Consider the following 10,868-nt stretch of genomic DNA (forward strand, 5'->3'; position numbering starts at 1 on the left):
ATGATGTTGATGTGATAAATGATCCGAATTGTATCGCAGTGGGCCTGTGCAAATCAGCAAATTTCAAGCGTTGATAGTGACAGCAAGCAACTCTGAACTGTAGGCGTTTGGGTAGATGTGCGAAAGTTCAAAGAAATCCACACAATATATCGTAGGGAACTTCAGAAGAACTATGATGAAGTCCCTCAAGGACTAATATCATTATCAAAGAAGGTTTCTGTATGCGTATCTCTAGGAATCCTCCGACAGAGATTCTTCATGAACCTAAGTCTGCCAAGGATCTCAAAAGAAAAATCCACCAAGATCTCCACAATATTCGCCAACTTTCTCACCACAGTTCCAACAGATATTTACCCTCCTAGTTTTAGGAGCGAATTTAGCTTTGGTGGGCTTGAGACCTAATAGTGTGCGTATCCGGTGCTTCTTGTATTTTTTCCATCCCTTGCTGAAGATTTGTATATGACAAATCTACCAAGCTATCAAAGAACTTACCAAAAATCTCTCTGGTTCAGTAAACTTTTCAGCCACTTTTCAAAAAATGTGTTAGAAATTTGTCAAGTATATCGCCATGAACCCAGGACTCTTGTAAAGTTCGCACCAAGGATTTGCCTGGGATATTTTCAGAAATCCATCAAGCCAAATCCTTTGCCAGAAAACCTCATGAAATTCAGATTACAGGAACGAAATAGATTAATGCAATCATGGTAAGGTAATGTTATCTTGGAAGGCAATAATTCAAATAGAATAATTCGTATTTTATGTTGTACTAGTAGCCTAGTAGAGTAGTAAATAGTAACATATATTTAGCTTTCGTTCTATTAACCTAATAAAACGACCTGGAATTGTTCTGGAAGTCGACAGAAAAGTCAGGAAAAGTCAGGAAATTTGATTTTCAGAATTTAGTCGACATCCTATTAAAGAAATCTCTCGAATAACTTTCTTTACTATTAATAGACAAAATTGAAATTATATCAAGTTCAAACAAATGTTGTCAACAAAATTAAAGGACCAAAAACAATCTCACTGAACAATAATGTTGATTCTAACAGATTACTGAGCATGAATTTAATACCTGAAAAAGACAATGATAACAAATATTGGACAGATCTAGAAGCAGATGAACAGTTTAAAAAAATGTAGACAAGATCCACACTTAAATTTCACGGAAACTTGTGCAGGACTTTTACAAAATGTTGGGATTGTGACAAAACCAGGAACCGAGGAAATAATCCTGGGAAAGGATGTCATACAACTTTGAGGAACTGCACGCAGAATCTGAGCACTCTGATGGAACCCTATCAATAATTCATTCTAAAAAGATCTAAGCAGAACATTCAAATAATACTACATGTGAGTCTGACAAAATACTGTTAGTTTTTTAAGAATACGAAAAATTAGTTTAATAAAATCGTGGGCGACCTTGTAGTTTAGGCCAGCATTTTCAAAAGAATCGGAAGCTAGATTCTGCCGAAATCCTGAGCACAGTTTTCTTGAAATCTTCGGCAAGATACCAGAGTAGCAAATATCTGTTTTCAATCTCCCCAAAAGAAATTTTTATCACTTTCATTTGATCAAACTAAAAAATGCTGCACTTGTAAAAATTGGCATGTCACACAATATTATATCTAAGATTTGGCCAGCGATTCAAAAAGGTTGGGCAGGCCTGTCTTAAAGTATGCATAAAATTTCAGAAATATTAAAGTAAAGTACAGTGAGAGTAAGTCAGAAACGAACTTTCGTTCGGCCGGGACTAGCAAAAATGTAAGAATAAGAGGTAATTTACATTCTATTAGTGATTAGTGGGATTCTGTTCACAGAAGAAATTGAGTTACAAACAACTTGAAATGCGTGCCAACGGGTTATGATCTTGAAGTTTTTCCATCTGATATCGCATGCGAAGATTATGAGTTCAATTCACGTTGATTAAAATAAACTCTGAAAGAACACGGCCAACCTAGGCAAATTTGAGCAATGTAAAATTGAACGAAGTTTGGCTAAAAATTATCGTAAATAGTTTTAAATTTAACTTTGCTCATCTTAGTTTTGTTTGACTGATTCTGATCCAATACAAAATTAAATAAACGATTGATAAAAGTATCATTATCAAGTTTTTTTAATATGTCGTTAACAATTCAATATTTCTAAACATAAGATCTACCGCTAAGGTAGACCCTTCTTTCATGTACCGCTTGCACTGTTGTATCGACTACTGCCAGATTAACGACGTCTCGCGTCTTCTTGGTTGTCGTGCGTGCGTGCGGGTGAATCAAGCAGTAGCTCTGCGAACAACAACAATCATTGTGTAACGGAGACGATAGAGCGGGAGAGCGGACCAGCCACGACCACAATCAAAGGCACCTTTCGTCATAGAAAGAATGTGACACAGTGTGACTAGCTCACTAGCTTGACTAGACCAGTAGGTACTACTGGCAACAAAAGCAACACCAACAGCTAGAGAGTCGAATTTTCGCTACGCGGAATGGTTTGTTGTTTGGGTTGGTTTTGGTTCTAGTATGAATAGGCGGCCTCTGAGCTTTGCGCCTTTGATGGACTACAAGACCGTTTATTCATCAGGACGATATGGAAATGGCTTAATTCGATCGACAATCGTTAGCCAATTATTTATGAAACACTAAGACCACGATCACGGAGATTTAGTAGCAAATGTTGGCAAAGACATTGCACGCTATGAATTCTTACAAACGCTGCCAAGAATTCATCATTTTAAAGTTTACCTTACTAACCCTCAGAAAACAATCGTGCGATGTGTTGTTCAAATTATCTTATAAAAAAATCAAATAATTAGGCTATTTTTCTAACTCTTTTTGGATTTTGAAATTGAAACACTTCAACAAATAAATTGTCATTTCAATGTAATTGCATATAAAGACTAATCATTTATATAAAATCATGCAAAGGTTGATACAAATTTGAATTTGACTTTATGATTCTTCTTTTCGAATTTCTGAACTAATTAAATTGTGAAAACTGTAAATTTTTTAGTCGAATTTTGTGCGTAAAGTCAGTTAAAGACTCTCAATTTGCTCAAACCTTGTTGATTTTGAAAAGGAAGTTTGTAGGCTAAATTTCTTAAAATACTCAGCGCTAAACGCGCAGCTATTCAGCAAGACCAAACTAAGGGTCGCGGGTTCGAATCCCGCTGGTCGAGGATCTTTTCGTAGAAGAAATTTTCTCGACTTCCCAGGGCATAGATGTTTTCATATCTGCCATAAGACATTTCCATGCAAAAAATGGTCGATCGACAAAGAAAGCTCTTAATAAATAACTGTGGAAGTGCTCATAAGAACACTGAGCTGAGAAGCAGGCTCTGTCCAAGTTGGGACGTAACACCAAAAAAAGAAGCGCCAGCTTATTTATATTATCTAGGTTACGTTAGAGCATTATTTCTTATATTTCGTCTTATGTTGATAGTATTATTTGCCCTTGCTGTTCTTCCTAGTTCAAGTAATATTTAAAATTGAAGTAAATCCATATGGTTCCTCGACGAACCATTTGCTTGACTTTCTAGATTGTATTGATGTTCTTCAAGACCGACAGATCCCATCTTCAGGTTTGAAGAACGAAGAATTTTCGCTACTCATTGCATCCGATTAATAAAACCCTACATTTCATGCGGCAGTGCAACGTTTGGAAATCGTTGAGGTGGCCTCCGCAATCAATTATGCTGAGCACCACCCGAGCAGGTATTGACAAATTTTGATATGAACATCTAAAAGTGATATTAACATGACAGATATAAGAGATAGAAAATCTGAAAATGATATCTAACATTTACTTCTGGAATATCATTAGCATGTCACATTTAGCTTTTGTAACATCTAATCAATATCAACGAGCTAGTTATTAGATCTACAAACATCAAATTTTGCTATGGCTCAGAAGTTCCAGGAATAAAATTTCGATATTATCTTCAAATCTTTTATCGCTTATGTCAATCAAAACATATCTCGATTTGATGGTCAGACTTCTGCTCGGGCACTGCTTTAATGCAGTTACCTCACAGTTATGAATCAACTAAAGGTATTTTTTTAAGAACAGAATATGATTGAAAATCATGGTGACGCTGTACAAAACAAAATTACCTTCAGGCAGTGCGAAATATACTTTTTATCGGGAATACACCTCAAAATTCGCAGTTATTTACGAAAAAGTGCAAATTTCGATGAAAATTTCTAACGTTGTCCAACCCACAGCTGTGTATAAATGGAAGAGGAGGATCATTATTATTACCTCATTTCAAATCAACTCATAGTTTTTCGTTTTCAGAAACTGGATCGGTGATCAACGCATAAACAAACAAACGTCAAGCAAATTGTAGTTCGGTCGAACCTGAATCTGGTTGGGGTTGAAACTGTGATTCAGAACGGGTTTCGCAGGAAACCTGTCAAGATTGGAACATGACGTCACTCTTATTTATAGCTTAATTGGCATTTCTTTCGAAATCGTCTTATCATTGATTCATAACTGTGATATGGTTTTCAATATTAAGCATATTAAGTTATCATTGTTGGCAATTCTGTATAGATTTATGGTTCACGTAGGTAAAATGTGCTCTGCGTAATTGCAACTCTATTTGATGAGATACTCTTTATTCAATCCAACTTTGATCCATATCTGTGTGCTATCCATCCACGCTGCAGACCATAAGAGGAGACAAGCCATTTTTCGCACTGCCATTCTGAACAATGCTGAAAGTTCATATTGGATTCAGAAATACAACCTCATTTCAGTAAAATAACTACCCAGCTACCGTACTCCAAGGTAACATTGATCTTTTTTTTTTATATTTCTTCAATATTTCGTTTGGAAATGTTGCAAGATTTGTATTTAAAAAAAATATTGGCTCATACCACTAGTAACTATATACGATTTTTTGTTTTTCGAAAGATTTAAGCATGTTTAAGCAAATGTTTTAAGTGATTTTTTGAATCTGCTGATATAGACTAACATTGACAGGGTGGCCACCATTATCCATTTTAAAATTCCCGCTTTTTTATTTTCAAAATGTTACCGATTTTTAATTGAGGGACCCAAACACAAAAGGTTTATATTTTGGTCGATTTTTAAGTTAAATATGTTGAAAATTTCTACCGTTTTTAAATTTTGCAACGGTGTTTTTAGGCGAGTCATCCGTCATATAGGAATAATAATGTAATTTGGCTTGTTATTTTTTTTCAAGTCGATTTCCTCTAAACTAGGTTTTTGTCACTTTGCTTCTAACCCCCTCGATTGTGCTAATAGGATGGTTTCTATTCTTTGCACTTTTCACCGAATTCGACAGCGGTTTGTTTTAAAAGCTATCTTACTACTCTAATTGGAATGATTTTAATTCTTAACTTTTCGATTATTTTATCTTCATAAAAAATAAAAGTTCGCTAAAGCAAATAAGTGTATCTCACCTTACTTATTTAATTCTTAGTCGATCAGAAAACTAATGACACTTAAGAACTCGTATAGGTAGAAGATTCTTTTCGATAATATGGATGTTTTCATATATTATTCAGTAATCAAAGACAATTTTAAATTTAATATAGTGCTTCAACTTTCTGCAAAAAGTTTTGAAGCCCTGATTTAAAACTTCGAGTCAGATAAAAATTCAATCCTTGATAGTAAGAGGAAAAAAATCATAAAATATTTCTAAGCATTGCTAACCAATGCGAAAAGTGAAACATTTCAGAGAAGTATACTGTAGCAAAGTAGACTATTTCTGAAAGCTATTAAAATATTCAAATTTGGAAGTTATTAGACCAAAATTACAGATGCTTAAAAGCGATATCATGAACCATAACATCCCTCTACAATTTATGGTGTTTTTTAGATTTTGAGCTTGAAGGTGTTCGTTCCAAATGATTTTCCCGATGAACATCTCCGATTAATCAATGTTGCCTAATTGATCAAGCTTATGAAAGTTTTGACAACGGAATCGTTTTCGGTGATGCTATTTTCAGTAACAATCACATTTTCTTTGCTTCCCTAGAACTCATGTAAAACACATAAACAGGTAAAACATGAACCTTCGGTAGCGTTATCCTTAATAATAGAAATGATTTTCGCAAAACCTTAATTTTTATTAGCTCAGGAATATAAGAGAGAGAAGCAACATGCATACTTTAGAAATGTTCCAAAAGAAAAGTCATTCCGATCAATGTTACCTCGGATTACGGTACATGGTTCATTATTATCAGTAAAACATTGTCAATCCGACATATAAACCATTCAAATTTGAAACTCGACATATAGAAATGTTTAACTTCCAATACACGGAAAAATTGTGCACTGCCAAAAATCCCAAGTTAATTCCAAATTTGTTGAAAAATTTTCCCACATCGCCTAACGTGATTGCAACAATCAACCCCTAAGAATGTTAAGAAACAAGTTAAAGGTTCCCTAATTATGCTTTGATGTTACGTAGTCGGTGAAATGCTTGTTGCGTACCCAAATGCTCGAGGGCACTGGAAAACGAGTTACAGAGCAGAGAGCGCTCCAGAAAGAAAGAAAGCAACTCAAAATTGGCTGATTACCACCCCAGACCCCACCCGTCCAAAGCTAGAAAAAAAGTATAATCATATATAGAAATAGGGTTTTGCTTATCTGTGATAGGGAGCCTCTTCTTTTGATACCAATCGATGATGATCCACGTCGTTCGTACGCTTGCCATAATCCCATCTCGCGCATCGCTCCGGCAACCTTGTTCTTCTCGATTCTTGTTCACACATCGTCACAATCCATTCACTGGAAAATCTTCTGACCATATCTTATTCAGCCAATCCATTCATTTTAGCATTTGTGGTCATTTTCCGATCATCATTCTCCGCCAATGTGTCCATCAGTCCCTTATTTCTTCGAACAGTGTTCCATTATCGTAGAGTTGGTTGGCGGAGTGCGCCTTCATCATAATATTTATAGAAGGTTTTGACATAAAGGCTTTTTCTTTGGCTTCGTGTTGTTTCGCTTGGGGGTTTCATTTCCTCGCCAAAAGCACTGACACCACCGCAACACAAAGATATTTCCACCACCACCGTAACTTAGTTAGTGTTCACATTTGTGTACGCGCGCATGGAACATTACTGTACGGCCCAAAGAATGGCCGAACACATTCGCTTGGGCGGATAGCTACCGCGTTAGGGTGCTTCGAAGTTGCTCTGTATCATGAAATTTTAGCTGCTAATTTACGTGTAAGTATTTGAAATGTTTGTCTTTAGTAATTCGTTGAAAAGCTCATGTTATCTGCATTATATGCTCTATACACAGTATTGGACAAAACATTTATAACTTAACTTTTTTGCTATTCTATACAAAATGATCAACTTCGGAAGGATAGATCTGTTATTTAGCAATCAATTTGAATGATATTTACACAGTATTTCAGACAGTATTTGAACTTAAACACATAGTTTAAAATATTTCACTTTGTTAGTTTGAAAATAATAACGATTCGACTAGGAATGTTTCTGGTAAAAAAAATAAACGAATGGCCTCAAAACCTAAGAGATCTACGTAATAGAGTATTTTTCAAATTTTTTATTTTGTCTTAATCTAATCCTTTGTGAAAAAAATTATGAAAGAAAACATACTTATACTATTGATTAAAGCTCAAGTTATCTAAAAGAGCTATGAAAATGTCATTGAAATCAGTCCACGGCTTCTAAAAGTTGATTAATTTGTATGAAAAATTGAAAAAAACCAATGTTTTGTCCAACACTGTAGATGACTTACGTTATAGAACGTAATTTTATAGCCCAGTCCTTTAAGTTATGTTATATTAACATAGCATTGATGGAGAAATTATATTTTTTTGCCTTTAGAAGAGCAATTTGGTTCTTTTTTACAAATTTGGAGGAAGAGAGATTTTTTATGATATTATCGAATAATATCACTTATTTAAGTTAGATCGAAACAGATTTGTATTCACATTGTAAAAGATTATTGAGTTCATAAATTTAAGTTAAGTTCAACAAATTTGAAATATTTTTGCGATAATTTCGAAAGTTTATAGAACTAACTGTTTTTATTTAACGGCCAGATATGCGTAAAGTAACAAAACATATAAAAGCTTTCAAAGCTGATCTGAAGTTTGTCAGTTGTTTCCTAATCCACACAAATTGTATAAGATCCAGAAAACAAACTAAGTTTCTATATATTATAATATTTTCGCCTGTCTATTTTTCCAGTGTACTTCAAAAGAGCTACTCTTCTAGTTATTCAAACAATGAAAAACTGTGGGATCGTGAAGGACTTTGATTTCAGGTTGGCTGACGACGCTGCAGAACACGTTCTGGAGTGTATTTGGGTAACGTGCCCTGCCTAGCGTACTGGAAAGTCATGCGGGATCGAAGCCCACCAGAACAATTCCATTAGTTTTCGTAATGTTGCATCTCATTTTGTCCAAATTGACACTCTATGAACTTCAGGTTTTTTCCAATTACCAATCGCCTGATAAGCCGTGATAGTAATTACAATCCTGGTTGTGCTATGGAAAACTGTTTTTTTTTTTGCTCAAACAATTAGGGCACTACAGTCAACTCTCTACAAATCTAAAGTGAAAATATTAGCGAGTTCCTGAAATAGTTTTGGAATGGACACACTTGAGATGTTTTTCTGAACACAATTTTACACACTTTAACATAAGCGTTTATTGAACTCAAAAATAGAGAGAGCTTGACCCAAGCAAACGAGAAATTATTTAATCAAAATATTTCATAAAAGACAAATTGTAAAATTCAAAAATTTTAAATTACAAACATGTTTTTTACCAAATCGAACAATTTTACAGAGGGTTGAACTCTCTATAACCCGATATTGTAGTGTACCTCGGATTATAGACCACAAAATAAGTGTAGCTGTGGTTTCAAGGTATCATCGAGATACTCATGAAATCCAAGCTTTACTTTGGTTTTATAATCAGATATTGAGATATAGAACTTTGGTTGTACTCCCAAGTAACGGTAAAAGATAAAGGTCAATAAAAGACTAAACTTTTGTTTGAAACTACAGCAAAGATGAAATCAAGACCTCCATGTTCCTTGCAGTTGCCCAATGTTTTCTGGTGCATAAGGTAATAGAGCAAGATCTATAATGTCGTGCCTATCTGTCAACCTTGGGTGCCTTTTGCAGTATCAAGGGATCAAATGCAGTAATAGAAGTGGTACTTATACTGAGCCCGACTACTATGTCTCGATTTGGTGTTCCATTATTCGATATCGACTCACACTCGATATCGGAAAACATGGTTACTATGATGGTCACCTCAAAAAACTTCCCAAAGAATATTTGCATGAGTCGAAGGTTCCTTCAATGTCTACTCATGAATATTTACTTGTGTAACTCTTCCTCCCAATTGCATTGCCAGAATATAAATTCCTGTTACCTTACACATAAATTAGCAGCAAAAATTTCAGATGAAGCCATTCCGCACCACTCTAGCGAAAACCATCGCCAGCAGATCGTCAAATGCACGCAAACATTCAAAAAGGGCTTTTCGAGCTCTGTCCGTCGCCGCGCGAACAATAATAATAACGCTACTTGTAGTAGTCCCCGACGGCCAATGCCAATGCGAAGCGAAGAGACGACGACGACGTCAACACAGCGAAGCCTTTAAAACACCCCCTTCCGCCACCCTCTACGAAACCTTTCCGAGACCGAACGCGCCACACTAACACCAACGCACCGAACGAAAATCATTGAAAATATGGATGACAAAAAAAAAAGATCTCCAACTTCCAGGCCTATTACTCCTCGACGGGGAACAACACGCACTCGCAGTTTTGCCACTTTCACACCACCCTTCAAACTTCACTTTTATCACCCCAGGAAGCGTCTAGCACTTCCGGATCCGCTCCGAAACTTACCAGGCTGTTTGTTTGCGATTTTGTTGAAACAATTTTGAAACACTTCGTAGAGATGGTAATGTTCATCATCGCTAGTAGCCATTTTGATATCTCTCTGCTACTCCCCGCGATTCGTTCCTTGTGTGATGATTATGATGATGATGATGATGATGTTCTTCTGATCACTCTTCTCTCTGGGAGCACCAACACACAAAAACACAGAGCGAGTGCTCGCCCGCAAAGCGCACTCAAACACAAGCACTCTCGCTTGCTGCCTACCCCCAAATCCGTAAAAAGCACAGAGCGCACTGCACAAGGTATTGTTTCGGTTTGCAGTGTGTGCGTGCGCGATGAATGATTCGCTGATGTTCTTTCACTGCCTCTCAATGGAGCACCGACACACACTATCACACTAAAGTACGAAGAGTCTCTCTGCTACAACACCATTCAAAAAAACGGAACCCGTATACAGTAGGCTACCGAAGAAAGGAAAAAGGGCAACAATGATGATTATCCACGAGCACGACACGGGAGCTAACGTGAGAACACATCAGCACGGTGCGCGAGCGAAACGATAACTGAACTCGGTCTGTGCTCTCGGGTTGGCGAGAAGGTACCACATGAGCTCGGTCTCTGTCTGTCGCGTCGCGCGAGACTCTTTCCTCTCGCTCTCGCGAGCACCGTTTTAACTTGAGGGTGAAAAACGAGGCTAATAATTTTCTTGCGCAAAAACGGAAGGCGGGTATACACGGCTTTTGCATTAGGGTGTTTTAAAAGGATAGATACCGAGCTTTTGATTCTTGCCTTTTTTCATATAAACTTTTACTTTTTTCACTGAAATCGTCACCAAAACGTTCATGTTCAGGTCAGTAGCAAGCCAACAAGGTTCTTCATCCCGAAACTACACCAGTGTACGCAGTATACCTCATATTGCCGGTCACAAACACTCAAATCCACAAAACAAACAACACTGTATATTATTCCTTCATTCTACAAGATTCTTCAACGTTATTGTTAATC

General features: G+C 36.4%; 1 protein-coding gene across 4 annotated transcripts in view; it reads right to left on the reverse strand.

The window, feature by feature from the left end:
- LOC5580046 (protein daughterless) overlaps window positions 1-10,438 on the reverse strand; it is a 168,368-nt gene extending 157,930 nt beyond the window's left edge. For 3 of the 4 annotated variants that reach the window (XM_021847188.1, XM_021847187.1, XM_021847185.1), the window contains exon 1: window positions 9,870-10,438. In XM_021847188.1, coding sequence (XP_021702880.1) covers window positions 9,870-9,951 — 82 coding nt within the window. In that variant the 5' untranslated portion in view covers window positions 9,952-10,438. The remainder of the gene's footprint in view (window positions 1-9,869) is intronic. The other variant, XM_021847189.1, reaches the window with a different exon arrangement.
- Between the last annotated feature and the right edge of the window lie 430 nt (window positions 10,439-10,868).

Source organism: Aedes aegypti, chromosome 2 (genome assembly GCF_002204515.2).
Source record: "Aedes aegypti strain LVP_AGWG chromosome 2, AaegL5.0 Primary Assembly, whole genome shotgun sequence".
Classification (NCBI taxonomy): domain Eukaryota; kingdom Metazoa; phylum Arthropoda; class Insecta; order Diptera; family Culicidae; genus Aedes; species Aedes aegypti.